Source organism: Pipistrellus hanaki, assembly GCF_964339955.1.
Source record: "Pipistrellus hanaki genome assembly, chromosome: 12".
Taxonomy (NCBI): Eukaryota; Metazoa; Chordata; class Mammalia; order Chiroptera; family Vespertilionidae; genus Pipistrellus; species Pipistrellus hanaki.
The window spans coordinates 54,176,412-54,198,073 of record NC_140514.1 but is presented as its reverse complement, the minus strand read 5'-3'; the positions used below and the strand labels follow the sequence as shown (position 1 = coordinate 54,198,073).

The 21,662-nt window shown below is 46.9% G+C and overlaps 2 protein-coding genes and 1 long non-coding RNA gene across 11 annotated transcripts in view; 2 read left to right on the top strand and 1 right to left on the bottom strand.

Moving 5' to 3' along the window:
- Window positions 1–7,773, top strand: part of INPP4A (inositol polyphosphate-4-phosphatase type I A) — a 109,764-nt gene extending 101,991 nt beyond the window's left edge. For 5 of the 9 annotated variants that reach the window (XM_084900339.1, XM_084900338.1, XM_084900334.1 and 2 more), the window contains one exon: window positions 5,277–7,773. In XM_084900339.1, coding sequence (XP_084756465.1) covers window positions 5,277–5,409 — 133 coding nt within the window. In that variant the 3' untranslated portion in view covers window positions 5,410–7,773. Of the gene's footprint in view, window positions 1–1,070 lie in introns of all 9 variants that reach the window. The other 4 variants (XM_084900332.1, XM_084900336.1, XM_084900335.1 and 1 more) reach the window with 1 other exon arrangement.
- A 2,605-nt stretch (window positions 7,774–10,378) lies between these two features.
- On the top strand, window positions 10,379–12,965 carry LOC311630875. Its single transcript, XR_014796476.1, has 2 exons — window positions 10,379–12,022; window positions 12,264–12,965. It is a non-coding gene; the product is annotated as an uncharacterized lncRNA (long non-coding RNA).
- Window positions 12,966–14,162: 1,197 nt separating this feature from the next.
- Window positions 14,163–21,649, bottom strand: COA5 (cytochrome c oxidase assembly factor 5). Its single transcript, XM_084900372.1, has 3 exons — window positions 21,449–21,649; window positions 16,657–16,740; window positions 14,163–14,747 (listed from the first exon to the last, which is right to left on the bottom strand). Exons 1-3 carry the CDS (start codon window positions 21,545–21,547, stop codon window positions 14,706–14,708), a joined length of 225 nt encoding a protein of 74 aa, XP_084756498.1. The 5' UTR covers window positions 21,548–21,649; the 3' UTR covers window positions 14,163–14,705.
- Window positions 21,650–21,662: the final 13 nt, after the last annotated feature.

Sequence of the window (21,662 nt, the reverse complement as noted above, 5' to 3'; positions counted from 1 at the left end):
AGTGCCATGCTACCAAATGTGAGCAGCCAGCTCTCACAGTGTGCCAGTTCGGGGGACATAAATATTTAAGCCGTCACTGGACGCCACGGGACAGGCGGTGGGAGCGATGTGCCCGTTGCTGGCGGCCCCTCTGCCTCCAGCCCCCTTGCAGCCCTCACGGAGGGCCTTCCCACGTGGCCTGCCCGGGCTGGGAGGGGGACTGTCCGCTGGTGCCCGCAGCCCCAAGTGTGCCTGCCAGAGCGGCACATCCCGCAGGGCCAGCCAGGCTTCTGCTGTCCTGGGAAAGCCAGGGCGTCTGGGCCGCCCCCTCCCTGTGGGTCCTCGGGGGCTGCCACTGTGTCCCTGCCTGCGGGCTCTGACACTCTCGCCACCTTGGTGGCCATGCATAGGGCGTGTGGTCCATGCCCTGTGGCTCTGGCGGCCTCTCCCCTCGGGCATTTCTCCTGGAGCACCCAAGGCGGGACCCCCCATTTCCAGGGAAGCGGGTTGGGTGCCGTTCTTGGGGACAATAACTTGCAAAGCTGGAGCCACAGGTAGCTCTGCCGGCCACTGCCCAGCCCGAAAGCCCCGCCAGTCTGGCGCGGGCTCTGCCTGCGGTTGGCACTCGAGGTAAGTGGTTTTGTCTGAACCGCTCGCTCATCAAGAGGCAGCGTGGGCAAGCTCAGCACCTGTGGGAAGGTCGCCCAATGGTTCTTCATGCTCAGCTTGCTGTTTGAGGTCCATGTCTTCGCAGCATGTGAGTGCATGGCAGGCCGCATGTGCCGGGCAGCTGAGCGTGAACATGGAAAACCATTCCGTCCGCCTACGTGTGTGTGTCGGTAGACTACGATACTTTTTCTTATTTCCACTTCTCTTTCTCTCCTTTTTCTTGTAACTGTGCCGGTTTTGTTTTGGTATCCCTTTCACACCTTTTCTGTTGTGGTTTCATCCCCCCTTTTTTTTTAATTTTATCTTTTGGTTCTCCTCTTTTCCCCATGACTTTGATAAAATCCATTGCATGTGTGTCTCTTTTTTCTTTATTTCTTTTCCCTTTTTCTTTTCCTTTCTCCCAAACCTTTTCCTTTTCACAGCATTGGAACACGGGAGGTAGTCACCCAGAAGAACTTGAGCGGCCTGGTGCCCATCCGAGACTTAAGGCTAGACCCCAGCCTGCTCTGTTCCATCCCGCTGCTAGCTCTGAGCCCCAATTTACTGATTGTGTGGCTCTTCCTGAGCATAGCCTACCTGGTGGCCAAATTGCGTTGCAAATGAATGTCATTATGAAAAGTTAGTCACAAGACAACCAAAGTGCCAGAGTATGTCCCACCACCGGGCACCTACCTGGACAGAGGGATGTCAGAGCGTGGTCTGCCGGGAGAGAGTCATGCCTTACGGTTTGCCGTTGGTTGTTGGGAACTGTGATACCTGCCGAATCACTTCACCCAGAGGACTCGTTTCTTTAACTCCTATAGTCTCAGTGCTGTACCATGTTCTCACGGCGCCTGTGCCTGCACTGTGCGGCTGGCCTGTGATCACCTGTACTATCTCTTATTTTCTGATGTAAAGCTGTTTGTTACCTGTATCTCTCACATGCCCTGTTTCCAAGAGAAAGGAATTCTGTCTGAGAAGAATTTGTATATTTGATACTATTCCTTACATGTGCCGTGACCTTCCCTTGCCTTTTGAAGAGAAATGAGGACGGCAGATGCTTTGTAACTGGCTCCTCCGTGTGAGCCTCTTTAATGGGACATGGCCTTCCTGCTTTCACTTCAGACACAGCCCCACGTTCCAGAGCAGACAGTTGGCAGAATCATAACATTTCCCTGCTCATGTTTATTATTTCCAGTGTGAGATGACAGAAGCTGTGAGCACAGTAGCACATTGTACCGAGTGAGGCACACAAAATAACATTGCATGTGGCTTTCTATTTACTCTTCTACATCCTGATAGACCGTAAAAGCAATTACAGGAACTAATGCAGAATAATGAAGGGCTGTTAGAGTTAGACACTTTTATTTCTCTTGAAATAGCATTTTTCATTTTAAAGAGCTTGGTATTTGGATTAAAGTCCAGACATCTTTTCTCTCCAGAAATCAAATGTAGTTAATAATGTAAAAACCAAACATCAAAGAAAAATGACCCAAAAATGAGGCTTGACTTTCAGACAGTTGTGCCAGATGGAGCTGTGAGAGAGGAGTTACTTTGGTTTCTGTTATTATTGCTCCTAATTTTAAGAAGGCCCTGTCCATAAATTGGGGAGACTTAACATCCACACTGGCAGGAGTGGTGCCCCTGTGATGGTCACAGAGCCAACTGGGGGCCTTCCACGGCCCTCAGGAGCAATCCAGCGGCTTCTGTCTCCAGCTCAAATGGTGGTGTGATCTGGTTTTGACCTCTGGCTGGCTCCCCACACTGTCCTTTATGAAAATGGTTTTTGTATTTTACCTGTCTAGAAAAACTGGCTTTTCCAGAAACTTTGCACTCACACATGCACACAAACCCAGTCTGGCCTCTCCATCCGCCTCCCAGACTTCCAGAACTTATCCTGGGGTTTCCCTGTTTTGGCATCAGACCTGAGTCTGGGTTCTAGGAGTCGCAGAAGCAGTTAGCAGGAGCAAATGCAGGAGGACTGATTCACCCGTGGGGAGGACCTTCCCGCTTGCTCTCCTGCTTGTGGCGTACGTGACTCTGGTTCGCTTTACGTGGAGGCGGGAAGGTGGAGCCCACACAGGCTGTCCCACGGCCTCCCGGGCACAGCTCTGGGGAGAGATTGGCCATGCCCTGGGTGACGCGCACTGGCGCTCATCTCTGACTGCACAGCCTGTCCTCCTGTTCCCTGGCCTCCTCCATTGTCTGTGACTCTCGATGGACGCCCGCCGCAGAGCAGGGGGCCATGGCAGCAGAAGCCCGGAGGTGGGTGGGGCTCCAGCTGCTTCCGGCTGCAGTGGGCTGGGCTTTAGGTGAGGATGGGGATGGGAGGCGGAGAGGGTACGGTTCTTTGTGGTCCTTTGTTTTGCTCTCCCGGGCCCAGTCCAAAGCCAGCACATGGTCACTCGAGTCATGAGGGCCAGCACGAGGGAGGACACCATCAGCCGAGGCGGTGGCCTATTGGCTTTGGCAGAATAGCTGAGAAGAGACTCGGTGTGCTCACCCTTCATACTGGGCTTCAACCTCAGGAAGGCCTTTTGCTCACTGAATCAGGCCCACGTCTCTCCGGGCTCCCCTGCTTCAGTGAGAAGCAGGCGGGACGGAGCAGGGAAGGCTCAGGAAGGGCGGCGCTGAGCTTGGTGCTGGTTTCCCGGTGGCTTCTAAAGGGCGGCTGGCGCTGGGGCCTGGCCACGGCAGGCGGTGTCAGGGCCCTGAGACACGGCTTCCCCCCCTCTGAGGGGTGGAGCCCACGGAGGGGAACCAGAGCTGTGTCTCGGTTCCATTCTGATTTTTCATTTAAATAGCTGCTCTCCAAAACAAAGCTTAAGGCCCAATCCATCCGCCACTTAAGCCAGTATTAGCTTCTTTAATATATTTTATTGATTTTTTACAGAGAGGAAGAGAGAGGGATAGAGAGTTAGAAACATCGATGAGAGAATCATCGATCAGCTGCCTCTTGCACACCCCCTACTGGGGATGTGCCTGCAACTAAGGTACATGCCCTTGACCGGAATCGAACCTGGGACCTTTCAGTCTGCGGGCTGATGCTCTATCCACTGAGCCAAACCGGTTTCGGCCAGTATTAGCTCCTTTAACATATAAATAAAAGATAATGTCCAAGTTCCCAAATTGTTCTTCACTCCCCCAAAGCAGTTTGGCATTGATTCCTGATGGATGGCTTCTGAGAAGGATGCACGTCCTATCTAATAATAGGCTCATATGCAAATTGACCCAACAGCGAAGACAGGTCCTTATGACCTGCACTGACCACCAGAGGGCAGACACTCAGCACACAAGCCGCCCCTGGTGGTCAGTGCACTCCCTCCCACGGGAGCACCGCTCAGCCAGAAGCCGGGCTCCGCCTCCGCAGCAGCGCTAAGGATGGAGACTAGAACTTGAAGCTTCTGTTCCGATGGGATTAACTCTCCCCGGTTATTGATGTAGACACACTCGGCCTCGCTTTCTCCGGGCCTCCTGGCCTCCGTGTCCTCTCCCTGAGGCGCGGAGGCCCGGGGCAGGGAAGCATGTCTGAGTGACTAAGGTACTTAATCACAAGCAGGGGACTACTTCTCTGAAATACCCAGGCTCATCTCCCGCGTAAAATTACAGTCTCACCCAAAATATTTCACGTTCTTGAAAATGAGAATGTCATTTTCACTTTAAAAGGCTCAGGCACTTTCCAATAACATATTTTCTTAAATGCATGATATAATGGTGTTGCTATGATTGGAAATATTTTTTTAAACTCACTGTTTCTTGGTAACTGCAAATTTTACATCTCATAAGGGAGTTTTGTACTAAATTTGATAACTAGTTGGTTTAATTGCTAGTCTTAGAAAATACAAAAATAGACTGTGCTGTAGAAAGTCTTTCTATCCAGAATTGCTTTTACCTGTTAATTTGGTGAACACTTCCCAGAGAATTCCCGATGCTCTCCTTCGGGACCATGAGGCCTGACTGCCAACCTCATCCTCTTGTCTGCATTTGCTTTGCACACTGGGTTACCATGACAACCCCCACCAAATGCAGCATCATTTCTCTACGGAAGGGCGCCTGTGGGCTCTCACTAGCTCTGGCACTCCTCTGAGGGCAGCCCCCGGGAGAGGGGGGCCGGCTGCCACCAGGGGCGTGGGGGTCCCTCCTCCACACTCCAGCCCTGACAGCCATTCAGATCGGCCAGGCAGCCGCCGGGGCCACTGGACAGTGCTTTGCTCTTAGGGGACAGCCGGTGGGACGGCCTTCTCAGTCCCTGGCTTTGCTAAATAGAAAGATGCTGCTGCTTAAAGGCTTTGGTAAGAGTCACACTACATTTTCATTTAACTTATGTAACAGACTGAACCACCATAGAACCACGAAATACTAGACGTGAAACACAGGAAACCATTAACCATAAAAAACTGTTTGCTGCCACTTACAGTGCTGCTTTTGCAAATGCAAGACTCAGCCCCCACACACGCCCATCGCTGTGCTTCTTAACTGCCTTGTTCAGAAACCATCTACGTGTGTGTTGTTGCAAATAGTCCGGCACCCATTTAATTAACCTTTTTTTTAATGCTATAAAAATAATCAGTTCATTTCATCTTAGTTTAAGTCTTTTCTTTTGTTCCTTTTTTACTGCTGTCATTTCTTGTGCTTGTTTTTTTCCCCAGTGAGGGTTGTCGAAGAGAAAATACAATGAAGAATGTTGGAAGTCGCAAATATGCGTTTAATTCCCTGCAGCTGAAGGCTTTCCCCAAGCATTACAGGCCTCCCGAAGGGACTTACGGCAAGGTTGAAACTTGAACACGCGTGTCCTCTCCTTAGCTGTTTAGAGCCTGTGGGTGCCCTCTAGTGTCATTCCGGTTCTTCACGAAGACCTGGGCACCGGTTTTTACTTTGTGTTTTTTAAAAGATATTCACTCAAGAGTCTATGAAGCATGTTTTTACTCGGTTGGAATTAGTAGGAGGTAATGTTGGCTCAATAGTGTGGATAGTAACGACTGCCCATTTACCCGCCTGCAGCCAGAGCTCCACAGAGATCGTCACCTGTGGGGCGCCAGCTCGGCAGGCCTGAGACGCTGAGGCGTTTTAAATGCCCCCAGGCAGCTGCTCACTTATTTTTCTACTAAGTAACTCAAAACTGAGCATCGAATTACAATCTACTTATAAACCTGAATGTAAAACAACAAATAGCAAACAGTTGGGTCCTGGACAGACAGTAAGTGTAAAATGTTAATTCCAGTTTGGGGAGAGGCGAGAGCAGGTGGCTCGGAATGACCCTGAGGGCGCAGGTGGGGCCTGAGTGCAGGCTGAGAAGCAGCAGACAGGCCTGATGGAAGGGGACACCTGCCGAGCTGCCCGCTCACACGGGTGGCGCTTCTGTTCCTCGGAGGTCTGACCCGGTGTGAGCTTGGGAGCAGGGAGCCAGCTGCCTGCCTGCCCTCTCAGCCTGCGCATCCGGCCCACCCTGCCCGGGGCGGGTGCCCTCCCTGGGGGCCCCTCCCCGGGGTGCCCCTCCCCGGCGGGCCCCTCCCCGGGGGCCAGGGCCTCTCAGCAGTGGGGATTATATGTAGAGAGTGGAAGCCTAAACCTTTTCAGAACAGACTTCCTTTGGTGGGTTTCCCAATTGTCTTCTAAAAAACCATACAATCATGTTTGAAGGTCTGATGAAAGTGTCTTTTAAGTTTGCAATAATTGTTACTATCTTCTCATTCTGTTATGAAAGGTGACTATTGAGAAAGTTGAAATTAGCTCTGAAAATGAGATTTTGAAAGGGATTAATGGGCCATAAAACAGGGATTTCATAGAAAATGATGTCTGGTCATCTATTATAAGATGATGAGTCTTATCTGCACATAGCAAAGTTTTTCCTCGGTTTAAATGTTTTTTCAATTGTTTATTGTGATTATGTTTATATGTTATTTAAAAGGCTGTAAAGGAAATACATGAGACACGGTGATGATGTTGATCCCGATGATTGGTGCACCCTTAGGAAGTCCTGTGTCTAAGAAATGCCGCTTGGAAACATGGGGCACAGTTGGGCCTGGGACCTGAGGCACAGGCCAGAGTGCCCGTGGCAGGGACACAGAGGGGAGGGCGGCAGGGAGGGTGCCATCCAACGGCCTTCCCGATCCCTCCCCCCGGGAAGCCAGCGCGCAGACAGCCTGCTGTCTCCCGAGGCCCGGAGGGCGGCCCCTGGCGGATGGAACTGGTGTGGAGGACGGCCCGAGGGAGCTGCAGCTCACGCGCTGTCAGGTGCCCTCGCCCGCCATGCCCACCGCGGAGGGGGGCCGGGCAGGCTCTCGGGCCCATCCCTGTTCAGTTTCCAACGTGGCTGACTTAGCCTTTACCTCTCACCGCTTCATTCTTTTTGTAATTTTTCTAGTATCTTTTATATTTTCATCTTTTTTATTTTATCATCACTACCGTTTAAAATATTCCCTTGTCTTCTTAAATTAAATGCCACCCACATTTCTGTTGTTACTGTCTGAAGAGCATTAAATGCCTTCATTTACCAAAAGGGAATATAGCATATGTTGAGTCAACTGTTAGCAGTTTTGCATGGGTCACCTTTTTATGGGTTATTTTCCAATTTGGCCTCATATCATGCACATCATAACACTCGAAGACTTGGCTAACCATGTGGGAAACGCTCAGGCTCCAGAGTCCTGCCTGAGCCCTGCCGGCTGCCTCCGGGCGGCCAGCCCCCGCACCGCCCCACTCCCCGCCGCCGAGCGCGGCCCCGAGCGAGGCCGCTGTGGGGCGGCAGCCTGGGGCGCCCAGGAGCTTGGCCCCCAGCTGCACAGGAAGGCGGTCCTACGGTCACCACAGAACAGAGGTTCCGCCCCGTGCCCCTTCTGGGGCCCACCCGACAGGAAGCATCGCGAGCTGAACACCGGGCGCTGTGGGTGTCAGCACCTGCAGCCGTTGCCTTTGGTTTCCTCTAAAACACACGGACATTGTAGAGTACAGTTTTGCCCCTGCACAGGTGTATTTGCCAAGCTTGGTGCACTAAAGTACTTCTATTTATTTGTTTTGGCCAGTATTAATATAAATATATATATATATGTAAACATGTACCGTTTTATATATTCTTAGCTCATTCAAAGCCATGTATGCTGTAAATGTGCTAGTCTTTAGGATAATAAATACCTGACGAGAACGTTACCCTTGGCCGTGCCTGGTTCATTCTGTTGCATTCGGAGGACTGGCTCTCCGGCGGCGTCTGACTGGACGGTTATTAGTGGGCGTTGCTCGCGTGCTTCCGTGTTTGTGAACAGGGGCCCAGGAGACTCGTTTTACGACCGTTTCGCTTCCCTGGTGGGGCTAAGAGCATGGACGTCCACTTCCCAGACCAGGTGCCAATCCTGCTGTCACTCCTTGGCTCTGCTTCCTCCGTGGAAGGGATGGGTCCAGTCCGTCCTTCACAGCAGGGAGCGGCGCCGGGGCTGGCTTTGCGCAGGTTAGTTACTGGCCACGCCACTGACGCGGCCACATCTCCGCGGTGCCTGTCTGCGGCAGCCCTTGTGGAGATGTTTCATTGATGATTTGTTTGTTCCTTATAACCAGAACCACGTCTGGTACCTGTTTTTAGACGCGTCCCCAGTGACTTCCCTTGGATAAGTTCCTGACGGTAGAAATGTACAGTTAAAGGACAGTGTAAATGTTTTTAAAGTTTTGAATTTTTCATACAGGCTTACCCAGGGATGTTGCCGTTTGGGTCCCAGACAACCACAATGAAGTGACTGTCACAGTAAAGCATGTCACACAAACTGTATGGTTTACCACTGCAGATAAAGGTTCACACTGTGCTGTAATCCATTATGTCTAAAAACTAATGTGTTTACCCTAATTAAAGATTACTTTGTTGTTAAAGAATGCTGACCATCATCTGGGCCTTTGGCAATTCATAGTCTCTGCTGGTGGAGGGTCTTGCTTCAGTTTGTAAAAACCCGGAGTATGCGAGGCCCAGGAAGAGGAGGTTTGCCTGGTCATTCCCAGGAAGTTAGGCTTACCACCTGTAGCACGTGCCTTTTCCTTCTATCATTGCTGATGTTAAAAATGGCATCTGGTTTCAAGTCCGGTGTCTTCGGTTACTGTGAAAACTGAACATCCTCTATACTTCTGCTTGTATAGCTCTACTTTGTGACCCGTGGAGTGGTGGTCATTTTATGGATTGTAAGATACAAGACTGCATATCCGTCTGTCACATGTTGCCAGGTTTTAAGCCCTAGTTGTCAGTTGTCTTTTAGCTTTACGGTGTGGGCATAGAGAAGTTTTAGATTCGTATGTAGTCAATTATACCTTTTTTTATGCTTGCTTCGAAAACAAGCCCTGACTTCACTGAAGGGGAAGGGACACCCGTCCCTTTCTGCCGGCAGAAGCCCCGCCCGCTCCTCGGCCGAGATTTGGCAAATGGGCAGGAGCTCTGCTTTGTTATTGCAGCTGTCACTCCCCAAGCTGGGACAGCCCCGGGCGTGGAGGGACGGGATGGTCACACTGCAAACCTCCTCTCCACTCCATGTGCCTCGGCAGTGTCTCTGCCAGGATTCCTTCCGCACAGGCTCCCAGCGCCTTTCTGGCAGGTCTGCATTCAAATACAGGCCTTAAGGTGCTGACACTATTGTATCGTGTAACAAAGGGGAAGAAAACTGAGATGCTGAGAATTTCCACAATGAGAAAGAACTTTTTTGTTGTTGTTATTCCTCCCCCGAGGATATTTTCCATTGATCTTTAGGGAAAGTGGAAGAGAGTGGGAAAGACAGAAACATCAATGTGAGAGAAACTCATCGATTGGTTGCCTCTTGCACAAGCCCAACCAGGGCCTGGGGCGGGGAGGAGCCCACAACCAAGGTACGTGCCCTTGACCGGAACCGAACCTGGGACCCTTTGGTCCGCAGGCTGATGCTCTATCCACCCACTGGCTAGGGCAAGACATCTCTATTAGCGAGATGGATGTAGAAACAGCATTCCATGGCTTCCTGCACTCGCCGCCCCTTGGCTCTGTGCCTCTCTCCCTACCTCTTACCGTCCCTCCTCACTGATTTGTCAGCCTCCACCCACCACTGGCATGGTATTCCCTAGGTTTCTGTCCTTAACTTTCTTTGCACCGAATGCTTTCCTGGAAAATCCTCATCTATTCCTATGGAACATATGACCAATTATTTGTGATGACTCCCAAACCTCTAGGTCCCCCTGGGCCTCTAGGTCCAGATCCACCTACACAAACACACGAGTGTCCCCAACAGTCTGTCAACGCCACATCCCTGCATCCTCCTCCAAGCAGGCTGAGCCTTCATGATAAATGACCCCGCCTTCCACTCTGGGGTCATCTTCTCCCTTGCCCAACACATCCCAGCAGCCACTAAGATCTGTATCACTTCAACCTACCCATAATTCCATGCACACAGCCCAGGTCCATGCCCATGTTCTCTCTGATCTGGACCACCATCACTCAGGCTTCTCATTTCTCCAAGGCCTTTCTTGTAGCAATTTCTCACCACAGAATGAGTGGCCTTTTTAGGAAAATATTTTCCCTCATATAATTTTTAATATATATGACCATTATATCATTTATATCCTATCCATCGTGCTAACTTACCTTTAATTTTGTCTAGCATGTTGCTAGCGAGATGGATGTAGAAACAGCATTCCATGTTGCTCTGTGTTCAAACAGCAAATGTAATGACTTTCTGAGCTACTCAGAAAGGTTTATGGGATGAATAGATGGATAAATGAATTCTCTTTGGTGTTCAATTAAAGTAATTCCTATTTCAGCACTAGATCACGTTCCTTTCTCCGGTGGAGTGCTGTAATGTGTTACAGTAGTACCCATGTCCAGGGTTTCATTTTCCGAGATTATAGCTTACAAGAGGGGTAAGTACAGTAAGATATTGGAGAGACCACATACACATAACTTTTATTACAGCATATTGTTATAATTGTCCCATTTTAGTTAATTATTAATCTTACTTTGCATAATTTATAAATTTATCACAGGTATGTATGTATAAGAAAAAGCATATATAGGACTCAGTACTATCCACAGTTTAAGGCACCTCCTGGACAAGGGGGACTGTATTCTAAACCTCACAAGGAGCCAACTGCAACAAGCTCAAGGAAGAAGGAGAACTCAGGAGCAGAGGCTGGCAAACACCAGAACAGTGGTTTTTCTCCCCGGGGTGAGCAGGCGGCCTCTGAGGAAAGTCAGGGGGTTCGTTCAATGTCTGTTTGCCTGGATGATGATTTAGCTATTAGTTAATATTATACAAATGTCCGATGTATTTTTCTGTATGTCTACTATATTTCCTGGTAAAATTATAAAAACTTGACCCGTCACCCAAACCTAAGAAGAAAATTAAGAAATCAATTCCATTTGCAATCATACAAAAAAGAATGAGATACTTAGGAATACTAGTAAACCTAATGTTGCTAAAAGAAATGAAAGAAAACACCAATAGATGAAAAGTCCTCTCATGTAAATGGATTAGCACACTGCACACTAAGATGCCAATACTCTCCAAAGTCTTACATACGTTCAATTAATCCCTATCAAAATTCAAATGGTGTTTTCTGCAGAAACAGAAAAAACCATCCTAAAATTCATATGGAAGCTCTAGAGACTCTGAATAGTAAAAACAATCCTGAAAAATAACAAAGTTGGAGGACTTATACTTTCTGATTTAAAAACTTATTACAAAGCTCTAGTAATCAAAACAGTGTGATAATGACATAAAGCCAGAAATAAACCCTGACATATACAGACAAATGATCTTCAATAATAATGCCAAGAACATTCAGAGAGGAAAGGACAGTCTTTTCAACAAACGATGTTGGGGAAAACAGGGTATTATATGCAAAAGAATGAAATTAGACCTTACACCATTTGTATACAAAAGTCAACTCAAGCTCTAGCCGGTTTGGCACAGTGAATAGAGCATCGGCCTGGGGACTTGGTCCAGGGCACATGCCCAGGTTGTGGGCTCCATTCCCAGTAGGGGGCATGCAGGAGGCAGCCAACCCATGGTTCTCATCATTGATGTTTCTCTTCTTCCCTCTCTTCCTCTCTAAAATCAATAAAAATATTTTTTTAAAAAGTCTACTCAAACTAGATCAAAGAACTAAACATAAGAATTGAAACTAATACAATTAGAATAAAATGTAAGGGAAGAACTTAATTAGATTGGGCAATGATTTTTGGCTATGACACCAAAAGCACAGGCTACAGAAGTAAAAACATAAACTGGACTACATCGAATTTAAAACTATGCATCAAATACAACCAACAGAGTGAAAAGAAATGGGAGAAAATATTTGCAAATCATATATTTGGAAAAGGACTGATATACAAAGAACTCCTGTAACTCCGCAGCCAAAGAAACAACCCTATTTAAAAATGGGCAAAAAGCCGAGACTGGTTTGGCTCAATGGATAGAGTGACGGCTTGGGGACTGAAGGGTCCCGGGTTCGATTCCAGTCAAGGGCATGTACCTTGGTTGCGGGCATATCCCCAGTAGGGGGTGTGCAAGAGGCAGCTGATCAATGACTCTCTCTCATCGATGTTTCTAACTCTATCTCTCTCCCGTCCTCTCTGTACAAAATCAATAAAATATATTAAAAAATAAAATAAAATAAAAATGGGCAAAAAACGTGAGCAGCCATTTCGCCAAAGATGATTTACAAATGGCCAACAAAACATTAAATGATGAAATGATGCTCACCAGCAGTAATGGTGGCTGCCAGGGATGGAGAGAAAAGGTAATGGGGAGTTGTTTAATGGGTATAAAATTTCAGTTCTGTAAGATGAAAAAGTGAATATATTTAACACTACTGAACTATATACTTAAAAATGGTTAAGATGATAAATTTACATTATGTAGTTACTATATAGTTACTAATAGAAGTATCAGAAATATTTTTGATAATCCAAGGTTCCCAGATTGGAGCAGGCTGGGCTGGGCTGAGCCACCCCCCCCCCCGCCCCCCCAAAGCACAAATTTCATGCATCAGGCCTCTAGTCATAATAGCCCCAAAGTGCAAACAACCTAAAGTCCATCAGCTAATGAATAGATAAGGAAAATGTGGAATGTCTATACTACGGAATATTATTTTGCAGTGAATCTTAGTAAAGTACAAATACTACAGCCTTGAAAACAGTGAAAGAAGCCAGTCAAAAAAGACCACATATTATTTGATAAAGGCAAATCTATAGACAGTTATTTTTTTTTCACTATAGACAGTTATTAACGGTTATTGGAAGTGGGGAAAGTGGGAAATGGGGAGTAACTGCTAATGGGTATGGGGTTTCTTTTTGGAGATGAAAATGTTTTGGAATTAATGGTAATGGTTACACAACTCTGTGACAAAAAGCACTCAATTGTATATACTTCAAGGGTAATTTTTTTTAAAGTTTTTTTTTTTATTTTGGGAGGGAGAGAAACATCTACGTGAGAGCACATCATCAATCAGATGTCTCCTGCACACCACCTATCGGGGATTGAACCTGCAGCCCTGGCATATGCCCTGACTAGGAACTGAACCAGCAACCTTTCAACCTTTTGGTGCAAGGGATCACTTAACCAACCAACCCACACTGGCCCGGGCACAGGTAACTGCATTACACGTGAATTTCTCCCGATGAACTTCTCAATAAAACTGTCACATAATTTTATCAAAGTTCCTTTTAATAAAAGTTATAGCACTTAGTTATACAAGAATTGAAAAACAATCCAGCATTTCCCCGTTCTCAGTGAAAGCAGTACACACACTAGACCTCTGGGATTCTGCAGGGACTGGTGCTGGCATGGAGTTCTCACTGTGGGTGAACATCCACAGAGGAAAACAAGCTATCGAACACCTTGCCTGCTTTAACTGATGGCCTGTGGATGTTATGAAGATGTGGCTCATTTTTCTTCAACACTGAAAATGAAGTTGAAAACTTTATTATACAGTACAGCCCTGTACTGTATTGTGATCTGAATAAAGTCACTGATTGTAAACTTTTTCAAGCATCTCGTTTCCACTCTAGCTTTCCATAGTGAGCTCGTTTTTCAGTTTGTGCGGAATCCTCCTCCTCTTTAGGGGTGAGGCCCGTCGCTCGTCCACTGTGATTCTCGTGGGAAATGTGAGATCACGGCCCTGTTCCTCTTCCCGCAGGGACTGCTCTAATTCAGGGGCAGGTGGCCCAGGGAAGACAGTAGCGCTTCTGTAGAATGTGACTCCTGGCAGCTAAGGAAGGAAGTTTTCTCTCTCCTTTGTGGATCCTGGCTATGGAGGTGTGCTTTTGGTTGACACTGACCTCTTTCCCATCTGGAGAGAGGGCCAGCCTGAAAATGAAGCCAGGAAACAAACAGCCCAGCGAGGGCAGAGCCCGGGCTACAGCGGCCAGCGGCACCTGACGTGTGATGTTAAGGTTATGAGGCTGTTAAGTCAGTGAATCAGTGCAAATGAAGCATTTCTTCTCCAAGAACTCAAACCAATTTATTTTATAACTAACCAAGACAGATAAATAAAAGACAGTTTTATCCTAAACTCCCCCAGGAAACATTTTTCCAGGCTCCACATGATCGATTTAACAGTCCCATTAGTGGCCTTCAGAATATTCACAAAGGATGTGTACAAAGCGTGTCCTTTGGTTGAATCATGTTTGAAAATAATCTCTGTGCTTTAAAACAATTTTTTTTGTTAATCCTCACTTGAGGATATTTTTCCATTGTTGATCAGATAGTAGAAGGGGGTGGGGATGCAGAGAGGGAGAGACACACACAAGAGATTGCCTCCCACCTGTGCCCCTTTCAAGGTATATCCCCTTGACCAAGATAGAACCCATGGTCCTTTGGTCCAAAAGCGGACACTCTAACCATTGAGTGCACTGGCTAGGGCCTTTAAGACGCATTTATTCTCCCTTGCTCATAACTGGTCAATTAAATTTTTTTCTAAAAATAATATAAATATTAAAAACAGAAATCATGCATTCTCTCCAGTGCTCCATGGTCCAACCAAACAGGTGTAAGAAAAAATACGTTTTCCACTTTGGCTTCTGTGTTTAATGACCAGAGGAAAGCCTTGTTGTATTCATCTTCGTTTCCACAGAAGAGTTATCAATATCCTTTTCTTCCTCTGAATCTTGATCTGGCATCCAACTGAAAATAAATGTACAATTAAATCCAATGTTGTACATAATTAAATACAAGTTTGCTAAAGGGCATCACTACTGGGGAGAAGTAAACCAGTTTCAGCACAATTAAAAAGACAATTGTCAAAGCTCTTTCCATGGAGCGCCGGTGCCTCTCCCCGCTCCCCCCAGCATTGTCCTGGCCTCTCTCTTCCTCCTGTGACCCAGGGTCCTGTTGCCTCCGACCTCTTTTCCTGAGCCCATTCCTCCTATGGCTCACTTCGCCCTCCGTGACTTTCTAAATAAACTTTCCCTTATAGTTCCAGTCTTGTGTCTGAATTCTTTCTTAGCCAGAACTCATGTACCAAGGTTGCTCCAATGTCTGGTGCCATTTCCTGCCAACGATACAACTGACTCATTTTAAATGTACAATTCACAAGTTTTTAGCATACTCAACCATCACCGAAATCACTTTCCATTCTCTCCTAATCCTTCTTCCCCCTGCACCTGCACTAACAACTATTAATCTTTGTGTTGCTATAGATTTGTCTATTCTGGACATCTATAATAATAAAATATGCTAATTGGACTGAACGTTCTTCTGGACAAAGCCGGTGGCAAGGGAAGCTTGGGTCCGGTGCCTGCCAGCAGCCAGAGGGAAGCTGGGTCCCGGTGCCAGAGGGAAGCCCGGGTCCCGGTGCCGGCGGGAAGCTGGTGCCAGCAGTGGGGGAAGGAAGGCCCCCTCTTGCATGAATTTCGTGCATCGGGCCTCTAGTTTAATACAAATGCATACATGCAAAAAGACTGAAAAACAAGTGAGCTAAGTGTTTATCTTAAAGCTTTAGAAAAAGGACAAATTAAACCTAAAGATAGTAGAATGAAGGAGAAACAGAAAATAACTAAAGACTAGAATTTTTTTTTTAAAAGGCAATTGTCAGAACTACCATAAAACCTCACAAAGAAATCAAAATATTAAAGATGGGATTAAAAAGAAGTTCCATTTAAGGTCACAATAAGGATTTTGTTCTCAAGTAGACTACAAATTACATTTATCTTTTTCTCTGAATTAATTTCAATATATGTTGTTCTAACAAACTATTTTCTAATTAAGTTTCGTTTAGGTTAATATCCAAATGTATCTGAAATCTTTAAATAGCAACTGAAAAAAGAAGAGCCTTGAAAAATAAGTCACACACAGCCATTTGGGGATTAAAAATCCTGTTACCTACTCATCTGGTGAAGGCTTAGCCTCTCAGGGTAGCCCTTCGGGGGAGGAGGAGGGGGAAGAGCAGTCAGTACATGAGGCAGACCTGCCCGGGCTGTCAGGATCCCTCCCCAGAAGCTCTGCAGGGAGCAATTATCTCACAGACACACCCTACCAATGAGCCCAACAGGACAGTGTGGGACAGCCAGCCATTTCATCTGATCACTACATGAAGCTGAGCCATATTTTCAAAAAATGAATAATTTTTAAACGTGGGAATCATAATCAGGATAAGATGCTTTGTACTATGAGCGAAAGATAATTCAAACTTCCCATCTAAGCTTCATTCTGAGTCCTACACTCACTGTTTGAAATACAAAGTAAAATTACCAGCACAATTTAACTGTCTCAGGTTTTTCCTAAGCATGTATAAATGAAGTTGCATTAGTGAAGTGTGACAGTAGTCTTTTCCTGGAGGACTAAGAGTGAATTAATACTTTACATTGTACTTGCCAAGACTTCATTTTCACACTTCAGAAATTCACAAAGGTCAGCAGCCAGGTTAGCGTAGTGGCAGAATAGAGTCAACTGTGGGTTTTCATGAGTGCCACCTCACATTGCTCCCTCCCTCGAGTTCCAAATAACGTCACTACCACCAATGAATAAATACGAGTCACGTATTTAATTCTACACAGCTAGTTTTTAATGTGAGCTTTTAAAAATCTTTTCTTACCATTGATCGTTTACATTCAAAAAATGAATTTTTCAAAGCTTTGCAGTTTCCTTCCTTCAGACACTGCCGAGGGGATTTTCCTTCCTGTGACAAACAAAACAATGTAAGTACCTGGAAATTTCCTCAGAAACTACAAAATAACGGCGCTTCTGAAAACAGTTCTTTTTGAAAAGCAAATGAAAATAGAAATTTATGTAAGAAACAGTTCATAATTCATTTTGACTATTGCTTAAAGGAGAAAAGACCAGAATTTTTTAAAAAGGGTAAACTAATTCTGAGCACTTGGGGGGTGGAGGGGCTTAGGGGGGGTCTTGAGGTCTTGAAAACACTCCTTTCCACAGGATACTTTTTAACAAATGTTCGTGTACAAATCTAGAATCTGGTATCTCCAGCTCCTTATGGATAAGAAAAGGAGTAAAAGTGAAAGGAATAATGGCTTCTTCATTGTTCTTAAAACTAAGACAAGAACTAAAGACAAGAAAGAGTGTGTGTAGAGGGAAGGGAGGGAGGGTGGGAGGAAGGGGGAGAGAGAAGGAGAGAGAGAGGGAGAGAGGGGGAAAGAGAAGGGGAGAGAGAGAGAGAACAAATGCATGTGACAGAGCAGGCATCTGGTGAATGTGATACAAGCAATTTTTGGTGTCACAACACATCCCTGCATTCCCCCCTCCCGGCCCTCTGTTCTGGGCAGTTCATCTGAGTGAGGACGGAAGAGGACGGGAGCTATGAGCAGAATTGGCAGGTGCTTGTGAGAGAAGGTCTGCCTGGGCCTCACGTGAATTAACTCATCTCTAAACAATGAAAGCTCCAAAGGAGGTTACACAGAAAACTGGATTAAATCATTTGCTTTTGCCATCAAAGACATGATGCTGTTATAAGAATGTTCACAAGAGAAATGCTCACTTCTGACTCTTAATAAAAAGACTTTTTTTCCAAGCTATAACTATTAAAAATTTGCTTTGACAAGGTAACAACTGCAAACTACCTTGTTTCCCCCAAAATAAGACAGTGTCTTATATTAATTTTTTCTCCCAAAGTTGCGCTAGGTCTTATTTTCAGGGGATGTCTTATCTTCCCATGCGCATGTCTTATTTTTGGAGGATGTCTTATTTTCGGGGAAACACGGTAGGTAAGTAGTATTTTTCTTTTAAGATAAGCATGGAATAAAAATCCTACTACTGTCCGAGCTGGTTTGGCTCAATGGATAGAGCATCAGCCTGCAGACTGAACGGTCCCAGGTTCGATTCCGGCCAAGGGCACATGCCTGGGCTGCAGGCTCCATCCCCAGCGTGGGACATGCGGGAGGCAGCCAATCAACGATTCTCTCTCATCACTGATGCTTCTCTCTCTTTCTCCCTCTCCCTTCCTGTCTAAAATCAATAAAATATATTTTAAAAAATACTACTACTACCTCTACATTATCAAAAAATATTTTAAATAAATCTGCTATAAATTTAACTTAACACAAAGGTATTTAAATATACTGGACACATTTCACAATTCAAAAAGGCAAGATTAAAATTTAAAAGCAGCAAAATTTCTTTTTGAAAGCCCTATCCTATAATTTGTCTAGTAACTAAACCAAAAAAAAAAAAAAAAAAAAAAAAAAAAAAAACCCACCAAGAATAAACAAACAAATAGAAGAATGTGGGAAGTTAGAAACTCCTGCCTACACAATGAAACCAGGTAGAAAAGAAGATGCACACACTCAAAGGCTAACGGGCAGTGTGAGCACATTGCAAAACAGGGGGAAGTGCCTGCCAGAAGGGTTCAGTTTACCAGGAATATCCTATATAACCCTACCCTATAGATTATAGAATAATCCTATATAATAAAAGGCTAATATGCAAATTGGCCGAACGGCAGAATGACCTGTCATTAGGACACTCACTGACCACCAGGGTGTAGACGCTCAATGCAGGAGCTGCCCCCTGGTGGTCAGTGCGCTCCCACAGGGGGAGTGCAGCTCAGCCAGAAGCCCTGAGCCAGACCTACTGCTGGCAAACACAGTGGTGGTGCAGGAACCTCGCCTGCCTCAGCCGCAGCACTAAGGACATCCGACTGATGACCGGGAGTGGGCCTAAGCCGTCAGTCAGTCATCCCCCAAGGGCTCCTGGACTGCAAGAGGACACAGACTGGGCTGAAGCCCCCCCCCCCCCCCACTCAAATGCACGAATCTCGTGCACTGGGTCTCTAGTCTTGTATAATAAAAGAGGAATATGCTAATTATCCCTTATGTGGTGAGGCATAACGACTGACCGTGTAACAACTGGATCACAGATCTGCAGGAGGGTGGGGCAGCAAACTACAAGCGGGCATCATGAGAGGTACAGGAGGGGGCAGGGAAGCCAGCTATGGGGGAGGACCTACAGGAGGGCGGGGTACTGGGCAGAGAGCTACAGGAGGGTGGCAGCAACCTACTGTACAGATTTGTGCGCAGGGCTATTAGTAGATATAGAAAACATCTGGAAAAAGTAGACTGAACTTGAACTTTCTAATTATGCGAGGTTTAATGACATCAAGCTATGATTTGCAATTCATGAGGAAAAAATCAAAACCTTACATTATTTTACTACTAAAGGAATACTAATCAAATAGAACATATACTTGTTATAAACATCAGCCTCATGCAGTGCTTGGCAATATAATGATCATTATATCTTCCTACTCAAAGTGAGTTCCAATGTAAAATGAGTCAAAAATTTTTGAGGATAAAATGATCTGGTTCAGTGTTATTTTAAAAGCTCAAATAGCAGAATTAAGGTTCTCTAAAATCAGAACAACTTTAAGTGTTATTGCTAAACACTTTAGATAGATGTTAATGAGATAAGACAGAGTACTTACTATTTAAATAGAAACACCTAGTGTGTTCATGCACCAGGAAAAATAACCCAAATCTCACCTGCTCTGCATAATCAGAGACTTTCCCTCAGGCAGATCTGACACCCCATCCCAGCACTGCACCTACGCCCCAAATCACGAGGGACTCCTGTCCTGGGTCTGCGCGGCCCTTTGACACTCCAGCTGAAGGCAGCAGTCAGGATGAATCTACCACACACTGTAAACGCACTTCCCTAAGGGGCTGTTTATAAGCATTAGGTTCTCCTCCGTGGCCGAATCAGCATCAATAAGGCCAATATGGACCAAGTCTGTGCCACGTGTCCTGGTCATGCGCTCTGCCTGCCGCTTTCTCATTCTCCAGAGGCGCCATTTCTACACAGGAGAAACGTGTCCCATTCATCTGTATGTGCCCTGACCTGGCGCTTGGCACTCAAAAGTTCGCTAAATAAATTCAATCTCTGCAAAAACAAAACCCAGCGTGGTTTTCCCTTTACTACCAGCAATCCCTCCACATCCCGAGCTGCTTTCCTCAGTCTCCTTGGCCTTCCTGATGCTGGATGTCAGGATAAAACCCAAGCTCCTCCCTGACCGGGACCCTCCCGCACTGCAGCCTTCTTCCCAGGCCGCCTGCCACCTTTCCCACCCTCCAGGCACCACTGGCGGGGCAGCTCCTGCCCTCCCAGCTCCCTGCCTGCACAGCCTTAACCACCCATAACCACCGCCCGCCCCGCTCCTTTCCTTAATCACCAACGACTCAACCAACCCTTTAAGACTCAGGCCAAATGTCACCTCCTCTGTGAGACACTTCCAAATGCTCTGATAAAATAAGGCGCTCTCCACTGGGCTCTCAAGGCATTTTGCTGCTTCTTCTTTTTCTTTTTTTTTTCTTTTTTTAAATATTTTATTGATTTTTTACAGGGAGGAAGAGATAGAGATAGAGAGCCTGAAACGTCAAGGAGAGAAACACTGACCAGCCGTCTCCTGCACACCCCCCACCGGGGATGTGCCCGCACCCAATGTACATGCCCTTGACCGGAATCGAACCCGGGACCTTTCAGATCGACGCTCTACCACTGAGCCAAACCGGTTTCGGCGTATTTTGCTTCTAAATCTACTCATTATAAATGCCTGCACAGCGTTTATCCAGGAAGTTAGCTCCTTAAGCATCTATTCTTCCCTTCAGATCAAGCTTGTGTCAGCAGTGAGATCCTTGTTAGGGGCCCGCGGGGTCCGGCATCTGGATCCACTGCCAGGCGTTTGCTCGGAGCAGGGGAGGGAAGGTGCGTGGGCAGCGGGCAGCAGCCGGCGGGAGCGCGCCCAGGAAGGCTGGCCCAGACAACCTTAGTTCCTAACTCACTGGTCTCACGGTCTGCCGGCCGCCAGAAGTACAATAGTAAGCCAAATGTGAACCACCAGCCAGTAGGAACACCGCACAGCCTTAGGGTTATGTCCCTTCTGGGTAAGGTGACTAGAAGTCCCGCTTCTCAACAATTTGTCCCGCGTCCCGCGGCGTTTTAAAGAAATCGGGACTTTAAAAAAATAAAATAAAAAAAGGAACTTTTTTAAAACGCCGCGGGACAAATTGTTAACCATCAGGGCTGTCCCCCCAAAAGCGGGACGTCTGGTCACCTTAATTTTGGGATAACTATCTTTTCGTTCAAGTAACAGCAACTTTCTGAAGTTGTATCTCCAGTTGCCACACAATGAACTGATTGCCCTCTGTATCTGGAAAAGGCAGCATCCAATAAACGTCTTATTTCACCGAAACGGTTTAATCTCCACAAAAACCCAACGGGGCGGCATCGTTAGCTTCCATGTAGACCCGGAGGGAACCGAGGCTGCCACGGTGGCTGCGTCCAGGGTTACTAAGTCGGAGCTGCAGTGCGCACCGGCACCCGTAACCGGGTCCGCGGTGCCGCCGCCGCCCCGCCGCCCCTCCCGCCGCGGCCGCTACCTGGAGCACACAGCGGGACTGCAGCAGGCAGGCGCCCAGGTCCTCCTTCACGCCCGCGCACGCGCCGCCCTCCGGCTTGTCCTCGTAGTACCGGGGCATCGCCGCGCCCGCCGCCCGCCGCGGCCGCGCTACTCCCGGCCACAACTGCAGCGACCCGGCTGCCTGCGACGTCCCCTGTGGAAGGCACCGGAAACCGGCAGATCAACTTCCGGCG